Below are 25,457 nucleotides of genomic sequence, written 5' to 3' on the forward strand. Positions count from 1 at the left end.
CATAGTTGTATATCTTAGTTGCAGGTCCTTCCAGTTGTGGGATGTGGGACGCTGCCTCAACGTGGCCTGACAAGCGGTGCCATGTCCGCACCCAGGATCCCAACCCTGGGCCGCCGCAGCGGAGCAAGCAAACTTAACCGCTCGGCCACGAAGCCGGCCCCTCGTCTTTTTGATAATGGACATCTTAATAGATGTGAGGTGATATCTCATTGTTGTTTGATTTGCATTTCCCTGATGATTTGTGGCGTTGAACCCCTTTTCATATACCTCCTGGTCATTTGTATGTCTTCTTTAGAAAAAGGTCTATTCAGGTTCTTTGTCCATTTTTAAATTGGACTCATTAGTTTTTTGCTGTTGCGTTTTATGAGTTCCTTATGTAGTTTGGATATCAGCCTTTTGTCAGATACGTGGTTTGCAAATATTTTCTCCCATTCTGTGGGTTGCCTTTTCATTTTGTTGTGGGTCTAACTCCTCTTTAACCCACACCAAAATCTGACCAGAAGGCCTAATTCATCAGAATCCTATTGATACTAAATTTGTAGAGGAAAGAAGAAAATTGTGAGAAAACCAGTTGGTGACAAGGATGTTTAAATAAACATGGAACTGTCCAGGTGGCAGCCTGTGTTCAGCGCTTACTCCTCTCATCTCAGACCTCGAGTCTCTAGTCCTGGGTGGTGGTCACTGAACTCAGAAAGATGAGGCACCAGCAGCCCTGGAGTCAGAGAAAACCAGGTGAGTTCTGTTCTCTGTAAGCCACATACTAGGACAGGAACAGGGGCTCATAGTTTGGAAAGTTTTCCAATAACAAGCCTTGCTTAAGCAGAGAATTCACTGAATCAGAATACACTGTTTGGGACCCGGTGCACACTTTCCCTGCCGTTGGAGCTCAGTAAATGTGTGCTTGTTCCCCGCAGGACTGTGCTTGCGCCCGCGCCGTAGAAAGGCCCACCGAGTCACGGTGGTGTTCTCCGTCCCCTCGGTCCTGTCTGCTGAGCACTGCCTCCCTGCTTTTCTTCACGGCTCTTGCACGAAAAGACATCTAGGGTGACAGGAAATGTGATGACTCAGCCGACAGGAGATTGTGCCCTTTTTATTTGCCTTTTTCTGTTGGCCTCAGGCTCTGATACGGGGACACCGGGTTACGGTCGTGAATGTTTTTATCACGGAAGACACGCGCGGATTACCCTGGGCCTCTGATGACTGAAAGGTCGGATGCGTGTGGCTGTCTGATAGCTCTTTGTTTTCCACAATCTTTCGACTAGAAAAGGAAATCGAGGTGTGTTTCCATCATGCTGACCAGCAGGGGCCAGGGGTCCCTTCGCTTCGGTTTGTGTCTCTGGTTGTGTATACTGATACCTTTCTTTAAAGGTAGGTTTTATGTCTGCTTGATCTCATATTCTTGAGCTACATGTATTTACTCTCCTTTTCTGGTTGGTCTTGCTGCACAGAGATGCAATATTCTGTGGCTGAACACGTAGAGTGTCTGCACAGGAATTACTGCTGTTAGAATTGCTAATTAAGCTATTTATTGATTGATTAGGCTTCACACGTAAGATGAGATTTTTGGGGGTGTAATGGGGAGGACAGTGAAATGTTGCAAATGATATTTTATTTTTCCAATCAAAATACGGCAGTAATAATAATGATGCAGTTTTCTATCCATCTCTGCTAAGGATGTATTCAATATATTTATTTGTATTTAATATTTTCTCTAAACTGTGTTTTATTTGTGAGCTGAAACTATTACTCCGTCTATGACCCCTTCGTTTTGTACTCACCTTTGTCCTGGGAAATGTGCCATGTTACTGTGCTGAAGTGTGTCCTAAGACTCAGATCGTTCATTGTAAAAGTTAAGAGACTTAGCCACGGACAGCTGCGGCTCTGCTGAGCCACACCGCGTCCCTGGGCGCTGGCTGCGGGGGACCCAGCGGCGGTTCGGCTAAAACGTCTCCAAGGGAAAAAGTGTCTCAAAGAGAGAAAATGGGTAATGGGGAGGATTGTTTTTTATTGTCTCTTCTATGTAGAAATATTTCTATCAGTCTTAATTCTGATATTAAGAATGGTGTTTTACATTTAAAATTGTTCTTTCCTGGTAAAATCTGTATTTCAGTGTTTCCAACTGCATTCATCAAACAACTCTTTTTATTTAGTAATATAAGAGCCATCCTTTCATTAATTTTGCCTAACAAGCTTTTCAATCCCTTTAAATTTTTTCTTTCAGGATATAAATCTCTTTAGGAAATTTGTAGAATAATATTTCAGGTGTCAAATTTGAATGCTATAAGGGAAAATATGGAGGGCGTGAAGGAAATGAATTATGCCGAATGAGGGCGAGTAACCTGCTTTCAATGCATTCTTACAAAATACAAAGATATGCATTAAACTATTGTCTAAACTTTAATAACAGAAAATGCTATTGTATAAGAACCAATTTTGAATTCTTTAAAAAGCATTCTAAGTAAATTTGCCTTAAAAACCTTGCACTCTCACTAATCTCCAAAATAATTGAATTTCAAAGTTGATTTTGAAAGGAGTACGCCTTGTTAATTAAGACCTTAGTGGAATTCCTAGTAATTCCAGTTTCGTGGTGAAGGTTTCCCAGCTAAACGCCTGCTGGTGGCGGAGACAGAGTCAGCTGGCGCAGCGTTTGAGGGGCAGCCTTTGCTGGGGTTACGGGATCAGTAAGACTGTGAGTGCTGTTCAGCGACCTAAGCAGACGGCCGAGCCTCGGGTCTCCCGGGTGTTTGCGGGGCCTCAGACTTTTAAGAGTGCTCTTATGAACAGTATTTTATTAGTTATCTCGCCAGGCCTGAGATGTAGGCGTTACTCTTCTGTCTGTGTTGCAAAGATGACTAGCAAGCCTAGCAAGCAAGACTAGAAAGGAGCTGAAACAGGCACCAGGGGACGTGCGTGGGAAGGCCCTGTGCAGGAGCCAGGGCACCCAAGGGGTTTGGATGCCCCACTGCCCGCATTGCCCGGTGGTGGAAGCCACCAGAACCTCCCCACCTGCCAGTGCCCTCTCTGCCTCTCTAACTCTTCCCTCTGTTTGCCCACGCAGGCTGCGCAGGCTGTGCATCTGAGGAGAGGCTCTTTCACAAACTGTTTGCTCATTATAACCAGTTCATCAGGCCTGTGGAAAATGTTTCTGACCCTGTCACGGTGTATTTTGAAGTGGCCATCACACAGCTAGCTGACGTGGTAAGTGCCGCGAGCTCCCCGCTGCTCCTCAAGGAGCCCCAACTCTGAGGGTCAGAGCCATTCCCGAACATTGTCCCCGCTGGTGCACACGGTATATAAGTACACGTAAAAAGTACGCACAAACAAAAATCTACATGAGTGCTGGCCCTTCAGAGCCATCCATTGGGAGGGAGCTATTCTCCCCACCGATGCTGTAATTGTTCACATTAAGGCAGAGTTTTTCTGGAAGTGCTTGCAGAACCAGTTTATGAAACAGAGAGGTGACGGGGAAGTTGTAGGGAGAATACAAAAGAAGGTGACTTCCGTGTGCACCTATTATGCACCAGACACTGCCTACACTCACTGGCCGTCACCTGCCTTTTGCAGCTGAGGAGACGAAAGCTTAGTACAGCAACGTTCCCGAGGTCATACAACTACCAGATGGTGGACCCAAGGCTTAGAGCAGGCCTGCTCTGTCCCAGAGCTCATGCTCTTTTCACTCCATGGAGAAAGAGTTGCTCTAAGTCTTGCACATTCTGTCAGAAAGAAAAATTCACTTTCTATCATATAGGGTTCCATCCAGGCCTGAAAAAACATGAGAATTCAGAGCTCTTATTTTAATTAATTGCTATGGTGTTCAAGGGCAAGCAGGACTAGAGTGCTTTCTTTTGAATAACCTTCACACCCTGGGTTGCTAGGGGAGAAGGTAGTGGGACCTGGTACACTAACTTCGAGCAGGGTTCTGAGCTCCAAGGCCTAGGAGAGGGCAGGGCTGGCCTGAGCCACAGGACTGGGACCAAATTCCAGCAACAGGCAGGCTCAGGAGGAAAGGGAAGTCTGAAGCATCTCCAGAGGCCGGGGTGAGAGAGCGTTCCTGAGACAGCAGTGCACAGACGGAGGGAGCCCTTACCAGGTCAGTCCCGGCCCGTGGACGGGGAGCGAGCCCTCCCTTCTCCTAGACTTTGCCGGAAAACAGTGGGGCTCTCTAGGTGTACTCGGGGAAAGACCTTAACCGCAGATGTGAAGTCAGGGCCCACCTTTCTCCAGCCCATGCTTCCCGGTGGACTAGGCTGACCCTGGCCTGGTCCTCTAGCTTCTGGCCCAGGCTGGAAGTGTGTAGACACTGATACAGATTGGTTCAAATAAAAAAAGCCAGATGTTTTCTCTCACCTAGATAGGCCCACTCATTCCTTTAATAAATATTTCTTTTGTGTCTATTCTGACCACCTCTCCCTCACCCCCTAAATAGCTTAGTACTGGTTACTGGTTTCCTACTGGGCTGGAAGCCGTACTTGCTATGGATTGGGTTGTTATGAACGGAAGACTGAGCTGTTTCCTCTAAAGTACATGAAGGTCATGTCACTGTACAATGTCACTTCAAGTCCCTGGTTGATTTTCCCTTTCAGACGTTGTTCTGGAGCTGGTGTGTGGGGGACTGCTGAATACAGATTTTGACATCGCATTTGGCTGTTATCAAGCAATAAAAAAAATAGCACAGCTTAAATAAGACGAGTTTCTTTCTTATGTAACAGAAATCTAAAGGTTAACAGTCTAGGAGGTTAACACCAGGTGGCTTCATGATATTAGCAGTTGCACCACCGTGTTCAGTAGCCCAGGTTATGCACTGCATCACTCCAGGAGATGTCAATCACATGGTTTGTGATGCTGAAAGCATAAGGCATACGTGGTGACAGTGACCAAGGTTCCTTCTATCTTTCTATTTCACCATCTTTAGCATGTGGTTTCTTCTCTTGGTGTTGCCTCAAGGTCCAAGATAACTGCTGATTTTCACTCACCATATGCACATTCTTGGCAAGATGTACGAGGAAGGGAGAAAGGGGCACATAGCAGACACCTGTGACTTCCTTAAGGATATTCTCAGAACTCCCACTGAGAGCTTCTGCTTCCCCTCTCACTGATGACCTCTAGCTGCAAGGGAGACTTGGGAAATGCAGTTTTTTAAATCAAAATTTTATTTATTGAAATAATTGTAGATTCACATGCAGTTGTAAGAAATAATAGAGAGATTTGGACACTCCGCCCAGTTTCCCCAATCACAGCCACGAACCCGCCTTCCATTTCTAAAATTTTGTCATTTTAAAAAAGTTATATATAATGGAATCATACCGTGTGTAACCTTGTGGGATTGGCTTTTTCACTCAGCATAATTCCCTAGAGATTCATCAAAGTGGGTTGTATCAGTAGTTGATTTCTTCTTTTGGTGAGTAGTATTTCACAGCGTTTATACCAGGGTTTGTTTAACCATTCATTGTCTCAAAAACATTTGGGCTGATTCCAGTTTGGGTCCGTTACAAGTAAAGCTGCTGTGAACGTTTCTGAACAGGTGTTTGTGTGAACATGCGTCTGTTTCTCTCCGTAAAAACTGAGGGATGCAATTGCTGGGTCATATAGTAGTTGCACATTTAGTTAAGAAACTGCCAAAACGCTTTCCGGAGTGTCTGTACCCTTGTTCATGCCCAATCCCAATGTACAAGTGATCCAGTTTATCCACGTCTTTGCCAGTATTTGGGTTGTCACTATTTTTTCTTTACCATTCTAAGAAGTATGTAATGATATCCCATTGTGGTTTTAATTTGCATTGCCCTCGTGACCAATGATATAGAGCATCTTTTCATGAGCTCATCTGCCATCTGCATATTCTCTTCAGTGACATGTTCGTGTCCTTTTGCCCATTTTTGAATTGGATTGTTTGATTTCTTTTTTTTACTGTTGAGTGTTGAGAATTCTTTCTATATTCTAGATACTAGTGCTTTGCCAGATATATGATTGGCAAATATTTTATCCCAGTTTGTAGCTTATCTTTTCATCCCTTTCACATGGGCTTTCACATGAAGCTTTTAATTTTGATGAAGTCCAATTTATCCATTTTTCTTTTGTATGTTTTGCTCTTGGTGTCAAGTCGAAGAATTCTTTGCTTTATCCCAGATCCTGGAGATTTTCTATTCTTTTCTAAAAGTTTTACTATGTTTTACATTTAAGCCTGTGATCCATTTTGAGTTAATTTTTGTCTAAGATGTGACATGGGTCCTTTTTTTCTCTTTTTTTGGTCTATGGGTGTCCAGTTGTTCCAGTACCATTTAGTGAAAAGGCCATCCTTTTTCCATTGAATTAGTTTTGCACTTTTATGAAAAATCAGTTGCGAACATTTGTGTGGCTCTGTTTCTGGGTCTTCTATTCTGTTTCATTGATCTAGGTGACTGCCCCTCCACCCATACCACACACACTTGATCGTTGTAGCTGGAGAGTAAGTCTTAATGTTGGCTAGAGGGATTCCTACCACTTTACTCTTCTTTGTTAAGATTCTCTTAGCTATTCTGGGGCCCATGCCTTAGAATAGCTGCATATGTCCACAAAAGACTTTGCTAGGATTTTGATAAGAATTGCATAAATCTATAGATTTTACAACAATGAGTCTTCATGCTCATCTTTACTATGTTGGGTCTTTTAATCCATGAATGTGGAATATTTCTTATTTATTTAGCTCTTCTTTCTTCAGCATTTTGTAGTTTTTGGAGTATAGATCCTGTACATGTGTTGTTGTGTGTATACATAAGTATTTTGTTTTATTTGGGGCAGTTGAAAATGGTATTATGTTTTTCATTTTGGTTCCTCCATGCTCATTGTTAGTCTACAGAAATATAATTAATTTTTGTATGTTGATCTTGTATCCTGAGATCTGGCTGAACTCACTTATCAGTTTCAGTATTTTTATAGATTCCATGAATTTTCTATGTAGGCAACCATGTCATATGCAAATAGAGGTAGTTTTATTTCTTTCTTTCCAGTCTGTGCCTTTTTTCACTTTTCTTGTCTCATTGCAGCAGCTAGAACTTCCAGCACTGTGTTGAGTGAGAGCGGTGAGAGAGGACATCCTTGCCTTGTTCCCCATCTTAAGGAAAGATCTTCAGTCTTTCACCAATTCATATAATGTTAGCTGTAGGTGTTTTGTAAATACTCTTATCAAGTTGAGAAAGTTCGCCTTTGTTCTTAGTTTTCAGAGGGCTTTTAATCATGAATTGATGTTGAATTTTGTCAAATGCTTTTTCTGCATCAATTGATACAATCACATGATTTTTCTTTTCGGCTTGTTGATGGGGTAAATTACATTGATTGGTTTTGAATGTTGAACCAGCCTTGCATCTCACTTGGTCATGGTGTATAACTTTTTATGTGTTGTTAGATTCAGTTGGCTAATATTTTGTTGATGATTTTTGCATCTAAGTTCATGAGAAATATTGATTTGTAATTTTCTCCCTTTTTTTTGCTGTCTTTTTCTGAATTTTGTGTCAGAATAATACTAGCTTCATAAAAAGCATTGGGAGTTGTTCATTCTTCTTCTATTTTTTGGAGTAGATTGTGTAAAATTGATATTAATTCTTCTTTAGAATTAATTAGAAGAATTAATTAATTAGAATGAATTAATTAGAATTAATTTGGTAGAATTCTCTAGGGAAACTTACTGGGCCTGGAGATTTCCAGGAGATTTTTAATTATAAATTCAATTTTTTTTGACAGCTATAGGCTATTCAGATTGTTTATTTCATCTTCTTTGAATTTGGCTAGTTGGTGTTTATTGAGGAATTCGTTCATTTCTTTTAAGTTATCAAATGTATGATAAAGTTAAAGTTGTTCATAGTACTATAGGATAATGGTCCCAGGAACGTGGAGTGGTATTGTGGTTCTCTGGCTTCCTCCAGCTGGGCTGTCTGATGGCAGTGCCCATAGCCATTGGTGTGGTCTGCAATTGGATGGAGAACAGGACTTGCCAGACCAGGTCCTGATCCATAAATGTGGCTGACACCTCTGAGGGTGTATACACCACGTGGAGCCTCACCAGCCTGTGGAAGTGTGAGCAGGGAGACAGGGATGTCGTCAGGACAATATTGCAACTGATTTTAAATCTCTGAACAGAATGTGGTAATTCACAGTGTACATTGGCCCTCTGAACACAGTATGCTGGTGTACAGAGAGGAAGTGATCTTTGGAAGATGCTTACTACAATTGCCTCCAAGACCTTTCTGGACCACGGAGCTAGTCCATTTCTGACTGACAGCCAATGGATTTACTGACATGACCTCTGCTGGAATCTGCAGGTCACAAGGTGACCCTCTCATGAGCAGAAGGCACTGACTTTACGTTTGGGTATTTGTAAAGCCAAGGACTGCTTGGCCAATGGACAAGTATAGTCCATTTCTTTGCTTTCCTTGACCAATAGGAAACTATGAATATAACTCCTTTTGTGGACGTTTTAAAACCCTGGGGCTTACCATGACTCGACACAAACTCATCTGAAGGAGGAAGCTTGGTAAGGTCTCCAGTTAGAGCTCTCCGGGGGGAGTGGAGACCTGCAGCGCGCCTCAGTGAACCAGAGCCGGCTGGGGTCCGAGCCCTGGCCACAGCTCCACTTGAGCCCATTTACTCTGGAGGGGGCTCGAATCTTGGGAAGCAAGGTCGGCAAGTTCTGGGAACCCACTGCTGGCCACTGGGTAGCCATCAAGAGCCCCCTGTTGTGCTGTAGGGCTGCTGAAGTCTCTGGATGTGTCTTTAGTAGCTTTCCCACTGAGAGCTGGCAGCTGCTTAGCAACACACTGTATCTGGAATGTCAGCCTGGAATGCTTTTCTGCCAGATAGCCCTGTGACTCTCGTCATACCTGCTGAAACTGCCTCCTCAGAGAAGCCTTTTTTGCTCTTCCTGTCAAATAGATGTGTGTGTGTGTGTGTGCCTGTGAGCATGGATATGTGCATGTGTGTGTATGTGTTTCTGCACATACACAGACCACCCCATCCCTCTTTATTTTTCTTCGTAGGACTTATCACTATCTTATCTTACATTATATTATGTATCTATTATTGATTTTCTGTCTCTCCAACTAACAACTAAGACACATGAAGGCAGGGATGTTTCCATCCTGTTTATTACTGTAGTCCCAGCGTTTACAGAGCACATAGTAGGTACTCAATGTAATGAATGATTGAAGCATCAACAATGGCTTGAGGGGTTGGGGGGTGTGTTGTAGGGAGTGGTGAGTTCCAGCTGGAAGACTCCACGGTGAGCTGAGGCTGACATCTCCAGGGGCAGCTGGACTCAGGATCCAGATCCTAGAGAGTACCGAGGTTTAGTCGAGGAAGAAGGTGTTCACGGAGTGGGGAAGGAGATGCAAAAGCAGTGAACCAGGGTCGGACTTATCACCATCTGGAAGATTTCCTCTCCCTCCTTCCCGCTTTCTCTTCTCTCTCTTCTTTCCTTTCATGGAATCAGAAATCTTTATGGGCTGTGGTGATCGGAAAGCCTTCACAGAAGAGCTGAGGGTTAAATCAAATTTGAAAAACAGTCTTAAAGGCATATTTCCTTTCAAAGTCAACAGAGTTGGGACCAGATCTGGAAATATCGTATTTCTGGTTGCTTTTTATAAGTTACATTTGCAGTCTTCTTTGTTTTCCTCCATTATCATGAATAACTCAGATGTGGCTCTTTTTAATTGTAATTCTTGCTCTAAGATCCATCTTATTGGCAAGTATATTTGAGGCTAAAAATATTATTTCTTCTTCCCAGGATGAAGTAAACCAGATCATGGAAACCAATCTGTGGCTACGTCACGTATGTGTCTACCCCATGTGTCCTGCTCTTGGACCTGCATTACCTGTGTGTCAGCTCCAACAATGTCTAAAGTCTAGCGTTCCCTCTTTCATCTCCAGCTTATGGTAGAGCACAAAAGATGCTGTATCTCCAAAGCCTAAAGTTCAGTCTGTAACAGCTGGCTTGATGCAAGTTTCACCAGTGCAGAAACCTAGTGGCAAGTTCTCTGGGACACAGAGACTCTGTCCTTTCTGATTTCTCTTCTCAAGTCTCCTATTTTTGTCTATACCTTGAGCTCCAGAGTCAGACGCCCACTCTTTGATCCTGCTGCACCAGGCCTAGGGACGTCAGTAGCTGAGCACGAGAGCGTGTGGGTTAGGTTCCCACCAGCTGGTTTTATCAGTTATACCATCTCGTTCTTACTGTCTGAATCATTTACACAGATTTTGTAATGAACTCATCATGGTACACTTGAATTATCTTTTTAATATTAGAAATGGGTTGCTACTCCAGAATATAGTCCATGGAACATGGAAATGGAGCCTATAACCTGGTCAGCTAATTAATGATCAATAGATAATTATCTAATATCTATTGGATAATTTATATTTGCCAAAATCAGTTCGGCTACCTAGCCCCCTATTCCCCATGGATTTAATCTCGCAACTTTTGATAGAAATCAATGTACTCTTCAAATTAGAGCCTTTTTTTAAAAAAAAAAACTACTGAACCAACATAGAATTAGCGTTAGAAGAAAGTTATTAAGAAATTTTTTTTAAACTGACTTCTATTTTCTTTAGATCTGGAATGATTATAAATTGCGCTGGGATCCAATGGAATATGATGGTATCGAGACTCTTCGCGTCCCTGCAGATAAGATCTGGAAGCCTGACATTGTTCTCTATAACAAGTATGGGCGTCTGACAGCAGTAGTGTCTTTCCAAAGTTGCCTGTGGTACCTGCTGACCCATAGCAAAGGCAGGTTGCTAATGCTGTCTGATTTTCTTTGCAGTGCTGTTGGTGACTTCCAAGTTGAAGGCAAGACAAAAGCTCTTCTCACGTATGATGGCATGATAACCTGGACTCCGCCAGCCATTTTTAAGAGTTCCTGTCCTATGGATATCACTTTTTTCCCTTTTGATCATCAAAATTGTTCCCTGAAATTTGGTTCCTGGACATATGACAAAGCTGAAATTGATCTTCTAATCATTGGATCTAAAGTGGATATGAATGATTTTTGGGAAAACAGTGAATGGGAAATTGTTGATGCTTCTGGCTACAAGCATGACATAAAGTACAACTGTTGTGAAGAAATATACACAGATATAACCTATTCTTTCTATATTCGACGATTGCCAATGTTTTACACCACTAATCTGATCATCCCTTGTCTCTTTATTTCCTTTCTAACTGTGTTGGTCTTTTACCTGCCTTCTGACTGTGGTGAAAAAGTGACACTTTGCATTTCAGTTCTGCTTTCTCTGACTGTGTTTTTGCTCGTAATCACAGAAACCATCCCGTCCACGTCTCTCGTGATCCCACTGGTGGGCGAGTACCTACTGTTCACCATGATCTTTGTCACCCTGTCCATCGTGGTGACTGTATTTGTGTTGAACATACACTATCGCACCCCGACAACACACACCATGCCCAAATGGGTGAAGACGGTTTTCCTCCGGCTCTTACCCCAGATCCTGATGATGGGGAGGCCTCTGGACAAGACGAGGGAGGCAAGTTCTGAGAAAAAGCGCAAAGGCCTTCCCAGTAGGCCTGCCAAAGTCAAGTTGGATCATTGCAGACAGCCCAAACGTCTGAAAGAATCCTGCCACTGCCATAGATCAGGTGAGCTTGCCACCAGGAGAAGGTTAAGTCATCAGCCTTTACAGTGGACGACCGGAAGTTCAGAGCACTCGCCTGAGGTCGAAGACGTGATTGACAGTGTTCGATTCATAGCAGAAAACATGAAGAACCAAAATGAAGCGAAGGAGGTAACTGCCCCCCTCCAGCCGCCCCCAGCTGCAGGCCTCCAGGCCCCTTCCGGGCGTGGCGGGTCCTAGGGTGGGTTCTCTTCACAGGAGCTCAGGGGCGTTGCTCTAAGGTCCAGCTCTGTTGTTGCGCAGTTATGAGCGGACTGACTAGGGTGGGGGTGGTAAGGTGTGGCCCCAGAGCAAATCTCCACCTCCAGAAATGTTAACTCATGTGGAAATTGCTTAAGATCATCACTCAGGGCAACCTTGGTGAGTGAAACCTGAAGGCCCTGAACAAGAAACAGCCGTGGGCAGAAAGGTGGAAAGGGGAAAGCTGCCCCAGAGGGGCTGGAGCAACGGCTGCAGAGCAGCCTGCTATCTGAGAGTGGTGGAGGGAGGCGCGGGTGAGCCTGCCCGGCTCCTGTCCCACTTGTTCTGCTTGACAGGGATTAGGTGCTGACTGAAGGAGCCTTAGGGGTATTTTTAGCATCAACATGTTCCGCTCCTGCTGCCCAGAGTTTAACTATAGCACATGGGCCTCCCCTGTCCTCTAGGAGAGTTCAGGAAAATCGTTTCGGGGCCCGCCTGTGGCTGAGCGGTTAAGTTCAAGCATTCTGCTTCAGCGGCCCAGGTTCAGATCCTGGGCGTGGACCTAGCACTGCTCGTCAGAACTTGCTGTGGCGGCATCCCACATAGAAGACCTAGAACTAGCATGTACAACTAGGTACTGGGACTTTGGGAGGAAATAAAAAAGAGGAAGGTTGGCAACAGATGTTAGCTCAGGGCCACTCTTCCTCACCAAAAAAAAAAAAAAAAAGATTAAAAAAAATCATGTCAATTTTCCATACCATAAGGATGACCAGCTGAAGGCATCTGAAAACCCATGCCAGGTGTCCTAGTTTGACCTCATACTGCAGCTGCCAGCGTTCAGATCTCCTAGTGAAGGATGTTGCAAGACCTGAAGTCCGCCCTGTTGGTGCAGGGGAAGATACTGTGATTGCATGTCACACAGGCAGGGGCTGGGAGCTGTGTCACAGGATGAGTGAGCCCAGAATTCACCTTCATGGCGACACCCTCATAAAATCCAGGGCAGAGTTGCTGTTGACTCCATCACTGCCAGATAGGGGTCTCAAGACGCAGCTTGAGACTTCAGCAGAAGGTTGGAGGTCAGGAACTAGAAGGAGGTGAGACACGCAGTGACCTCTCCACGGCCAGCGTGACTTGGGGTCTCGAGGACTGCCTACTCCTGATGAGGCATTCCTTCATCATACCTCACCCCACGCCCCCGCCTCAAACCCATTTCCCAGGCTTGCCGAGAGGTCAGAACACAATGACAATGACAAGAGTGGAGCTCTCTGAGCACCTATTCCTTGGGAGTCGGGGAAGTCCTTTGTGACCCAAGGAATCCCGCTTGCTCTGTCGGCAGCTGCCCGAGGCCCTAAGGGGCGCGTGCATCCCCCCTCCTCAGACAAAACAGGACTTCTTCCGTGTTCTGTATAGGAGACACAGGTTAACCCGAATGCTACCAATGTTTGCTTTGAAAATTGCCAGGGAGATCTTCTTTGAAAAGGAAGCAGCTTATTTATGAAACAGCATATTTCCTATGCTTTTGGCTTTTAAAAGTTGCTTTAACTTTTTATTTTCCTTTCAGGTGGAAGACGACTGGAAATACGTGGCCATGGTGGTGGACAGAGTATTTCTTTGGCTATTTATCATTGTCTGTGTGTTTGGAACTGCAGGGCTGTTTCTACAGCCACTACTGGGGAGCACAGGAAAATCTTAAGACTGTATTTTCCTCTTATCTTCAGAAAGTAGAGATGCTTTATTTGTTCTCTGTTCCTACCACAAGGGAAGGGGCATAAAGCTTTCCCGTAGATGACTAGATGAAAAAAGAGGACATTATTGCAAATTAGGAGTCCAAATGCCCTCTTATGTAGCAGAGAGGGGCACTTGAAGACGCGTTAACACTGGCGCCCAGAGCTGGCAGCACTCACAGGCTTCTCTTGTCTGTACATGATGGGAAAGACCCACCATAGAGCAAATCCTGTACGGCATCAACCCATGCTAGAAGGACGTTCTGTCGTACCTCCAGTTCATGCTGCTTGTCAGCACAATGACACACGCCAGACGTGAAACTCTGGAGCCTGGACCTCGCTGACATTTGCGACACTTGTGAACTAGTATTACGTGCTTGCTTTCTCGTGCATGTCTCTGTGATGTAGCTCACACACTTCTGCATTATTTGATACGTTAATAGGCAAAAAGCGGGTGGTCTGAGTCTATCTCAGCGGGCTGTGTTTAATTAGCATTCATATCGCATGAAACTTGAGTGGGAACCCAGCACGATGCTAGGCATCGCAAGTGTAACAGAAATAGGTTCTTGTCCCCAAGCACTTGCGGCTTTTTAGGAAATGTCATAAACACAAAGATCTCCAAGATTAGGTGTCATGTGGGGAACATAATTAGAGCAATCAAAATAGTGGAATGACGTGGTAGGGCCGGGCAACCGGAAGAACCTTTGTTATGGGTCAAAAAGGTATCTTTTCTATAACACTTTCTATTTGTTCATTGTAGCTGAGACTGAAAATAAAATTATTTCTTGGGGCCGGCCCCGTGGCTGAGTGGTTAAGTCTGCGCTCTCCGTTTCAGCGGCCCAGGGGTTCGCTGGTTCGAATCCTGGGTACGGACATGGCACCGCTCATCAGGCCATGCTGAGGCAGCGTCCCACATGCCACAACTAGAAGGACCCACATCTAAAAATACACAGCTATGTACTGGGGACCTTTGGAGAGAAAAAGGAAAAATAAAATCTTAAAAAAAAAAAAATTATTTCTTCTCTAAGACATCGTGATCTTGCACCTTTTGGAGCAATTCCTTTTCTGAGAGAGAGAACCTTGGGAATCTATTTTATTCCACTCTAATTTATTATCCTCTTATTTGTTGTGTAAATATTACCATAATTTTAAAGATGTATTTTAAAGCAGAAAAAATAAATCTAGCCTAACAAAGGAACTGATTTCCTCTTCGCCTTTTGCTTTCTAGTTCTCGTCTATGTGCATACATAATTTTACACTTCCGTTTTACCTTTCAATTTTGCATTTTGCTGTTTTCTCAAAACATTATGTCAGCAACATTTCTGCGTGATGTTACATAGTCTTGAAGTATAATTTTTGTGACTGCATAATCTCCATCATGTTGATACACCGTGACTTCTATCACCACGTGTCAGTTCTTCCCCGTCTGTCTATCCTGGAGCATAAGGCAGTCTGTGGTACACCAGGTGGAGGTCTTAAATTTGAATTACTCTGTTTTAAAGTATTTTTAATCCTTCTCATATTTGTGATTGTAGTACCTATATTTTATCTATGTTTACAGAAGTTTGGTTGGTACTTGATACTTTTTTTTTACTATTAAGATAATCAATATTTAATTTCATTTTTAAAAAAGTTTAACTGTGGTAAAATATACATAACATAAAATGTATCATCTTAACCATTTTTAAGTGTACAATGCAGTGGTATTAAATACATTCACATTGTTGTGCAACTGTTACTGAACCAAAGCAGGTTTGCTTCTGGGTGAGTTGACATCAAAGCCTTTACCAGAAGGAGTTGTCACACAAAGTAAAATTTATTTGCAGTGGATAAAGAGACCACAGGGAACATTTCCAAAGCTGTGGCCCCTGAGCAAGGGGGAGGAAACATGTGCCTTTTATTTCAGATGGGGAATAAATATTCAGAAGGTAAGTTTCATCATTACGTGTAGAGGTGGGCATAAACTCTCTCATGGGTGCAGTTTGAAAACGTGCCTCCACATACATTGCATGTTGTGTTACTAAGGTTACGCTCCTCCTGGGGTGGAGATCTTAACGTTAAAATGAAGCACAGGTAACTCTTGGATACTTCTCAGCCCCTCTGAGCAGCATCACTTTTGTGGTGGGGTTTGGATCACCAGTTCAGAGTGGTTGGTAATTGCATCTCTTAACAACTGAAAAACAACTTTGAGAAATAGTTAAGTGCTTTTGAAACTTCCTTTGAGTTCTTCCTTTGAGGGCAGTTAGTCAGTGACACAACCATCACCACCATCTACCCCCAGAACTCTTTTCATCTTGCAAAACTGAAACTCTGTACCCATTAAACAACAACCCCCCCTTTCCCCCTGTCCCCAGCCCCTGGCAACCACCACTCTACTTTGGCTCTATGAATTTAACTACGCTAGGTACCTCATATAAGTGGAATCATACCATATCTGTGTTTTTGTAATTGGCTTATTTCACTAAGCATAATATCTTCAAGGTTCATCCATGTTGTAGCATGTTAAAATTTCTTTGCTTTTTAATGCTGAAAAATATTCCGTTGTATACAGATACACTATATTTTATTTATCCATTCATTCATCAATGGACACTTGGGTTGGGTTGCTTCCACCTTTTGGCTATTGTGAAAAATGTTGCCATGAATATGAGGGTACAAATATCTCTTTGAGTCCCTGCCTTCAATTCTTTTGGGTATATACTGAGAGGGAGAATTGCTGGATTATGTGGTAATTCTATTTTTAATTTTTTGAGGAACTGCTATCTCTTTTCCACAGTGGCTGCAACATTTTACATTCTATACCAACAGTGCAGAAGAGTTTCACATCCTTGCCAACACTTGTTATTTTCTGTTTTTTTGATAGTAGCCATCTTAATGGATGTAAGGTAATACCTCTTATGGTTTTGATTTGCATTTCCCTGATGATTAGCGATATTGAGCACCTTTTCCTGTGCTTATTGGCCATTTGTATATCTTCTTTAGAGAAATCTATTTTCAAATCCTTTGCCCTTTTTAAAGTCAAGTTATTTTGTTTTTCTGTTGTTGAGTTGTAGGCATTCTTTATATACTCTGGATATTAACCTCATTGGATATAAAAACAAGACTTTTAAGAACTGCAAAGCAGGAAGATGGGAGGAAAGTGCTTCCAGCCTGGGGCAAGAAAACCCCAATCCTGACTTCTTAACACTTTCTTTTCTACTCCAACATACCTCGGACTTCCCAGCCCAGCTTTCCAGAAGTTGCTCAATGATCTTCAGAGAAGAGAGGATCTCGTACTCACAAGTAAACAAACCTACATTTGTTGACGCAAAATAACCAATAAGAGAGATAGGTGAGTTTTACTAGAGCCAGAGTGAGGATTATAACCTGGGAAAGCCTTTTCCAGAAAAGAAGAAAGCGTTCTGGAGAAGCATGGTTTTCACTGTTGTATACCTTTTTAGAACAAAGTGCACACATTAAACACACTCATGGTACATATTCATCAAAGCTTCAAAGAGGTATTCAGTTGCCAGTTAGCAGGACCACGTGGAGAAAGAGCCTAGACAGGAAAGAGATTAGGTGTTAGCAATAGGGCGTAGGAGGGGGAGTATGCATTCTTATGTTAAGAGGGTGTGTTCTTTAATGGTTAGAGCAGACACATAATGTATGTTGGATAGGCCATAAGTCAGCTTTATTTAGTTTAAGCCTTCAGTTTTGAACCCGAATAGTTACCCCATATACCTCAATATGTGAAAATCTCTTGTCACATTTAAAAAGAAATAAGCATTTGAAAAGAGGAGAGTCACAGCGTCTGTTCAGAAGAACAAAAGGAAGCAAGAATTGCAAATTTATAAAGGGTTATGAAGACAACATTAAAACATTAAAGACCTCTTTGTTACTTGAGATTTTTAACTTTAGAATTGACTTGAAATTCTTTTATAATTTCATTATCAATATCTGCGTGTGTGCACACACGTGCACACTCATGGAGGTGACTTTGTGTGTCTGAACCACAGAATCAACAGCATTTTGGGATGGAATGGAACTCACAGATTACGTAGCCCAACCGTTTTTTTTCTCTCAAGAGGTAGAGTGGCTTCCTTGCCCGTGATCACATCGCTAAAAAACTCAACTCTAGAACCCACATCGCCTGAGTGCTAAGCCATTTGCTTTGAAACCTGTAAACAGTTAGCCATTGATGCTTAGATAGCTAGTAACTAAAGTGTTTTTCTTTTTTTTGTAATTTCTGATTATAGCTTTTAGGTGTTCACCCACTCATTGTAACTGTGCTGCTTAGGAAATATGCTACCCGACTCCCACTAGGCTCCTATAGGTAACATCTCCCTGGAGCCTGGGTCCCCATGGTAATGGGTGTTTGAGCTATTTATCAGGAATTAGGACCCCTTGTCCAGTTCAGGCCAGTTGAGACCAACAATCTATCAACTGGACCTGTGCAGATGTCCGTTAAGTGATCTTTTGACATCAAGAGGCTAAAAACTCCACCCCCAGATCATACTAATGCCCCCATTTTGTGAACATGCGTCCTGTGAAGAGGCATGAAGTCTGACTACGCCTTGCAGATCATCAGTTATCTCCCCTCTCCTCATCTCCAATCACCTATCTCCACATGTCAGACCACCTTGCGCCCTCCCCCATAAACATCCCTGGGTCCCCGTTTTCCAGGAGGCTGATTTGAGACTCGTCCTGCCGCTTCCTTGCTTGGCTACTTTGTGCTTAAACTTTCTCTCTGCTGCAATCTTGTCATCTCAGTGACTGGCTTTCTGAGTGATGGGCAAAAATGAACCTGGTTCGGTAACACCTAGACCCCATACAATTCAGTCTCTCTTGTGAGATGAAAATAGAAAAAGACAACTGAGATGGCCCATCTTGCCCCCTCCCCACTCTCATGCCCACCTCATAATGCATGGCTTCCTTGTAAGGGGAAAGCATCTTTCACTGTCAGTAAATAGAAGGAGGAAGAAAGCTTTGAACTATCAAGCAGGTTAGACGGATGAAGCAGCTAATGGTGTCTTATTTTAGGAAAGTCAGGACTATCTGCAGGGTCCAAGTTTATTTTAACGCGGGCAAGGGATACAGATGGCTCATGTGGAAAAATACGAGTCTTCAGAATATCCATCATTGCTGAGTTGAATGGCAGACATTTTTGGGAATATAAATCATGGATCGAGTGGAAGCATCCCAAGATTTCTTCTCCTTAACTCCTCCACCAGTTCATCCTTCTCTTGGCTGAGGCAGCAGGAAGCGGGCAGAGAATAAAAACCTTTGACATTAGCAGATGCTGAAGTGCAAAGAGACTACCCCACGGGGCGCGGGTCCTCACGCAGGGTTTACAGGAGCCATGTGGGGTGGTACCTTCAAGGAAAGGCTGATTTGCTCCCCACTGAGCTCCAGTCTGTTGTCATCATGCTGGAACGTGGGCTTGGGTGCTTGATCGTCTCATTTTTCAAGAGAAACTGAAAATCCACCTTTTTATATAAAATCTCCTAGTTTTAAAATGTGGCAACTAAGAAACAAAAATAGTCTCTGCATTAGCCAAAAAAAAAGCTGCGTGCAAGGCCACGAGTTTGCAGCCTTTGACTAAACAACCTGGGCTTTGATACCTTCTGTTGGGCAAGGTCGAACAAGGGGGGCAAAGTCAGGGTGGAACAAAGGACAAGACGTGGGAGCAGGAAGAGGTAGGTGCCGGGAACCATGGAGGCACCATCACTAGAGGCAGGCTGTCTCCACCCAGCCCCAACCTCCCCCAGGGCCTAGGGTGTGCCTCTTGTGTGCAGGGAAGGAACAGGGAGATGAGAACAGGGGCACAACATGGGAGCATCTCCCCTTGCCCATCCGCCCTTCAGCTTTGGAACCCTTCAGCAGCATCCAGGAAGTCTCAACCAGACGTAGTGCTACTGCATCCCTTTCTCTCTCTCTCTCACACACACACAATTTCCAGGTGGTGTTGGAAATGTCTGAAAGGGGCTTTGTGGTTGTCACAGTGACTGGGGAGGCTATTGTCACTCAGGGCCTGGAGGCTAAGGGTGCTAAGCATCCTGCAATGTGAGGGACAGGCCAATGTAGACTTCTCCCTATCAAAATGCCCATAACCCCTATGAAAAATTGGAACCCTCTGGAGGGTGTAGGTTTGGTGCACAGGCCCAAGAAGGCACATGCTAAGCAGGCTTATCGAGGGGCAGACACACACCACACCACACCACGCCCACCATGCCCTCACTGGGTGATGATCCAGGACCTTCACCTGTAAACGGGATGATGTTAGTGCTTCCTTCAAGTGCTGTTTAGAAGGTTGCCTGAGTTAATCTTCATAATTTGTATATTTTTTCCTATGATTTCCCTTTGGCTGCTGCATTCTTCTGGCCTGGCTGGATCTCCTCTTGTTGCCCAAAGCTGTGCCCATCCCAGAGCGTTCAGAGGCTTGCCTAATTCTACAACAGGCCGGACTGCCCTGCCTCAACAGCGGTGGCTTTGCCCGGAGGCGTGACAATGTATACCAGTGGGTATATTGCTGCTCTCGGCTGGTGCTTCCGAACCTGAGACTGTCCATGAACCAAAGAAATAATGTTACTTTTTTTTCACTATTATTTTATTGACATACTGAACAGAAAGTCTTAATACAAAGAAGGAGTATATGTGAGATCAACTATAAATGGTAGTTGCCATGTCTGTTAATTAAATGAATTTACTTTAACAGAGAATAGTAGGTGATTCCAAGAAGGAATTGTGACACAACCAAAGGGTCCATCCAAGCATAAAAATATTACTGTTTGGAAGTGACAGTGTTCTAACGTAGCTGGTTAGAGAACATCTTTAAAGAGACCAAGGTCATAGGTAAGAGTCTTTATAGCTTTGCTCTGTGTATGGCCACAGGCTATGCCACTAAATTTACCTCTGGACAGACAGAGCGAGCAGGCCAGCATCATCTCCATCCAGGGATTCATCTTCAAAGCAGTGATGAGATGGCCAGAGAGCATGTCTACCCCGACAATACGATATCATACCTATGATGTATTCTGCCAAAAATATTGACCTGGAATTACAGTCGTAACTTCCAATTTACAGGAAATACAGGAGACGGGGGAACAAACTAAATGACCCCAGAAGCAAGCAACCAGACAAATCCAAAAACTGAGACATTCTTGAGGAAAACCGATCTAGTTCTTTCAACAAGTCAGTGACAAGAAAGAAATTAAAATAGATTTAAGAGGCATAAAACCATGAGTTGAATCCTACTTTAGATGAGCTAGCTATGAATTTAGGCTATTCTTGAGATAGTTAGGGAAACTTGAATATGGAATTATTAATTTTTTAATGTATGATAATACGTTAAATGTTAGAAATGTTTTAATGTAAGAAAATGTTTTTTAAAAGTGCATACAGAAAATCACATACATACACACACAGCTGAAAATATTGGGAGGGACTGAGCAAGAGTGTAAATTTGTCCTCATTTTAGACAAATAACCCAACCCAAACTTTCTGGTACTAGTTTAATTAATCAACAACTATTAATTAAACTTTGACCATGTATTCCGCTCTATTAGATGCTGTTGGGGATATAACGGAGGATATGCTATGATATAGCTAAGGAAATAAAATTCACTCAGTGAAATAATAGAGGACAATTACATTCTAAACTATGGAGCGGAGGCTGAAGACGTCACAGGCTTTCAGAGGCAGGGAGCTCAGTGGGGGCCGCGGGTTCTGGGAAGGCTTCATGAGGAGGTGAGGTGTGAGCAGAGACCCTAAGGCAGGAGAGCAAGTTAGGACAGCTGTGTGTCCATACATGCGTGTGTCTGTGCATGTGTGTCCATGCCTGCGTGTGTCTGCGCATGTGTGTGTCCACACATGTGTGTGTGTCTGTGCATGTGTGTGTCCCCCGTGCTGACACGTGTAGTGAGACTTGTATGGGTCTTGCAACATCCACTTGTTGGAATTAGCCGGCAGGTTTTGCCCACAGAAGATTTTTCTTGCTACACATTTGAAATTAAAATTGCTCTGGTTTAAAGTCCTCTTTTACGGTTACTTCCTTGGGGTTATTGTGATATATAAGTATTTACCCTTTTCTTTATTTGAACTCTTATCATCTCCCACCTTAGCCGCAATGAGGCTTAGGCTGCCTGCACACGAATAAATGTTTGACCTTTGCTGTATTTCTGCCTAGTCAGAAAGAGGCTTTCTGTGGAAAGTGTCTCATGCGGCATTTTTAAAAGTCAAAGCCGAATTCAAATCTAAACGCATTTTTCTAAGATTAGTGATGTCATTTACTTAGCAAATGAATGAGTTTAACATAGTTAAGTAATGAATTAAAGTCAACAGTGTTCTCAATAAAGGGAAGAAAACCGTGACTTGCCCTTTGAATCCACATTCCCATCAGGGATTTGAGGCAGGGAATCTTTGAATGGTTTTCCTCCCCAAAGTCCCAGTACATAGTTGTATATTCTAGTTGTAAGTCCCTCTAGTTCTTCTGTGTGGCACGCCACCACAGCATGGCCTGATGAGCCGTGCGGAGGTCTGCGCCCAGGATCCCATCTGGTGACCTCCAGGCTGCCGACGCGGAGCGGGAGAACTTAGGCACTCAGCCACAGGGCCGGCCCCCAATCTTTTGTTTTTTATCACAATTTTTCCCTGCAAATGTTATCCTAAAGCAGTGATGGAGTAGCTTACATTTTCCCTACGAAACAAAGTTATAATTAGCGGTTGTGTCATTTAAAAACTGTGAAAGCTCTAGCATAAATCTCTGAAGTACAGAATTTTAGAGCAGGAGAGAGCTTCAAAAGTCATGAGTCATAACCTCTTGTTATTGACTAGGAAACTAAAACCCAGAGAGGGCAGGTGACTCTCCTAAGGCCCCACAGCTCACATGGCTAGGTAATGGCTGGTCTAGAACCTGAGAGTTCTAATGTCCTGGTTTCCGCTTCACTATGTTGCCTCCTTTATAAAAATTCAATAAAATGTGCAGAAAAGTAATGAATATGTGGATCATACAAGGAGCCCCAATGTTCCATAATGTGATAGTACATAAAAATACAGCTTTATAGTACAAAATTTGGTATCCACTGAAAACAAATACATTGACCACATTAAATATTACTTAAACACAAAAAATATAAACGTGATTTCTCTCTTGGAATTTAGAATTGCTTTTGAGGGTTATTTGAATGGAATGAATCTCTCTAAAAAAGCAGTCCAGGCTATTTTGGAAAAATTCTATTTTTTTCTGTTCACTTGGGTTCTGTGTTTGTTCTAAGAATAGAGCTGATCTGGACACTTTGTAGGCCTGGACACAAGACAGGGAGGGTAATTAAAGGAGCGTTTCCAAGTGGAGGGATCCAGGGCACAAGAGAAGGAGAGATTAGGTATGAAAAGGAGAAGGGCCAGTTGGTACGAACAGAATGGAGATCTGACTGGAAGCAGGAAAAGCAGCTTGGCGACTACTGGAAATGTCCAGGAGACTGCAGACAGCCAGGTGGGAGGACCACATCCAGCAGCCTGACCCTCCTCCCAAGTCTAACACACGTGGGTCATTAACTTCAAGACATGCTTCACTTTTTTTTTTTGCCAATAAATTAGCAATTCTATTCTCAACAGAAACATCTTTCCAGTCCCCATCTACGTCCAGCATTCAGCAGTCTGCAAAGTCAAGATTATTCAGAGTCCTTAAAATAGATCCACCCTTTTCTCATGGTAGAATGTCACCTTTGGCGATTTTTCAGTGTTCCAGCTGCCATGGACAATTAGATGTGTCTATAGGAATCGGGATTTAGAAAAGATTTCTAGTATCAAATGGCTGGCTGATGTGTTTCCTTCTTATTCTTTTTTTTCCTCCAAATCATATTGATATTTCAGAAGAAACGTTAAATGCAAACAAATCCATGACAACACTGGAAAGCTGGCTGACGTACTTTCATAGACCAGATTGGTTGGGAGCGGCTGGAATATGTAGCACGGATGAGATCAAATTTATGGTAAAATTTAGTAGAGCAGTGGAATGTGGTCCCATGCAGAAAAGATGGGATCATCAAAGAAATAATTCGTTCTAGAAAAACCCTACAAAAATCCTAAGATTATACATGGGGGGGTCTTAAAGAGGAAGTGCAATTACTGACTAATGAGGTGGAGGTCCCAGAGCAGCTGCGGCAGCTCCCTGCTCTCACGGTGGCTTCTGCTGTCCGTCCCCGAGAAGGTGGGCATTGTGACACATGAGAATCCAGACTGGGCACTGGAGTCAGAGAATCAGGGCAGTGCCAAAGGTTACTTCTGGCTACGGAGGAACGAGTGACCCCAAATGCAGAAGATGAGCTACTCACACACCCTGGAGAAATGCTTGCCTGGACACAGACAGTAAAGGGAAGAGACTGGGGCCAGGTTTCCTGCAATGAGAAACAGTTTTCACCGTTGGGTGACTAAACAGATCAAAAATCATCCAAAGTTTGAGTAAAACCACCACAAAAAGTCTCAAAAGTCAGCAGAAGAATTAACCACTGAAGAAAAATTGTGAATGCAAACAATAGCAGAAGACGTCAAAGCAACTATAATTAGTATTTCCCAAAATATTCCAGAAGGTATGACACCCAAAAAGAAGAATTAGAGTTCTTGGAAGTCAAATACATGATTCATCCACAAACAAACAAAATCCCCACCTTAGCAGGTGGGCTGAACAGCAGAAAAGACAATGACTGGAGATTAGATTAGTTGGCTGTGACATCAAGTCAACCATATGAAAAACTGACGAAATAAAAAGTACGAGAAAGGGGGCTGGCCCCGTGGCTGAGCAGTTGAGTTCACCCGCTCTGTTATGGCAGCCCGGGGTTCATTGGTTTGTATCCTAGGCCCAGACCTACACAGCGCTCATCAAGCCATGCTGTGGCATCATCGCACATAGGAGAACTAGAATGACCTAGAACCAGGATACACAACTATGTCCAGGGCTATGGGGGGGGAAAAAAAGAAGCAAGATCAGCAACAGATGTTAGCTCAGGGCCAATCTTCCTCACCAAAAAAAAAAAAAGCATAAAAAAAATGAGAGAAAAGTTAATAAGCTAATAAACATAGAAGACAGATCCAGAAATATCAAGATCCTTCTATCAGAAATTTCAAAAGGAAAGAAGAGACAGAATGGAGGACAGGAAACAACAAAAGAAATAAGAAGAAAATTTGCATGAGTTGGAGAAAGACATCAGTCATCAAGTGCCAAAACAGAGAGAGAAGGAGAGAGAAAGTCCTATACATAGACACATGCAGGATACAGGGGACGTTTCTAAAGTCCAAAGAGAAAAAGAAAAGCCTAAGAGTTCCAGGAAGGAAAACACAGGAATCTCCAGAAGTAAGGAGTAAGGATGGCCTCACCATCCTCGTCTCTCACACGGGACGTTGCAGACTAACGTCCTCAGAGCTCTGAGGGAAAATGAATCTGCGCTCAGGGAGTGTGAGCAGCTCATCTATTCTGTGAAAGCAGAATAAATTTCAGTTTCAGAAATGCAAGGATTCAGAAAGGTTACCACACTTAACCCTTTCTAAAAGAATTCTTTAGAGATGTACTCCTCTGAAATAACAAAACACGTCAGAGAAGGAGGAAAACTCAGGATAAGAACAGTGGGGAGCCAAGATGTGAGTAAAACAATCAATTATTCATAATGTGGTTGTGGCCATGTTGTCAATAAATTATTCTGAAGAAAGAGACGTAATATTAAAAATTAATAATCTGGGACTAAAATTCTGGATGATTTAGACAAAATATAAAAGGTAATAAAGAAAGAGGGCAAGTGAAGGTACTAAAGGAATTGTTTAGGGGGTGGCAGCTGTAGGCATTAATTAATTTTTTATTAATAAATGATAGAAATGGATGCATAACTTTCAAACCATTAGAGGAAAACAAGGAACCGAAAAACTCAGTCAAAG

At 43.1% G+C, this 25,457-nt stretch overlaps 1 protein-coding gene across 1 annotated transcript; it reads left to right on the top strand.

Moving 5' to 3' along the window:
- The first annotated feature begins 1,289 nt into the window (after positions 1 to 1,289).
- CHRNA6 (cholinergic receptor nicotinic alpha 6 subunit) lies at positions 1,290 to 14,368 on the top strand. The gene is made up of 6 exons (XM_046648686.1): positions 1,290 to 1,368; positions 3,059 to 3,198; positions 9,752 to 9,796; positions 10,576 to 10,685; positions 10,788 to 11,763; positions 13,394 to 14,368. Exons 1-6 carry the CDS (start codon positions 1,290 to 1,292, stop codon positions 13,523 to 13,525), a joined length of 1,482 nt encoding a protein of 493 aa, XP_046504642.1. The 3' UTR covers positions 13,526 to 14,368.
- Positions 14,369 to 25,457: the final 11,089 nt, after the last annotated feature.

This window comes from Equus quagga, chromosome 22 (genome assembly GCF_021613505.1).
Source record: "Equus quagga isolate Etosha38 chromosome 22, UCLA_HA_Equagga_1.0, whole genome shotgun sequence".
Classification (NCBI taxonomy): Eukaryota; Metazoa; Chordata; class Mammalia; order Perissodactyla; family Equidae; genus Equus; species Equus quagga.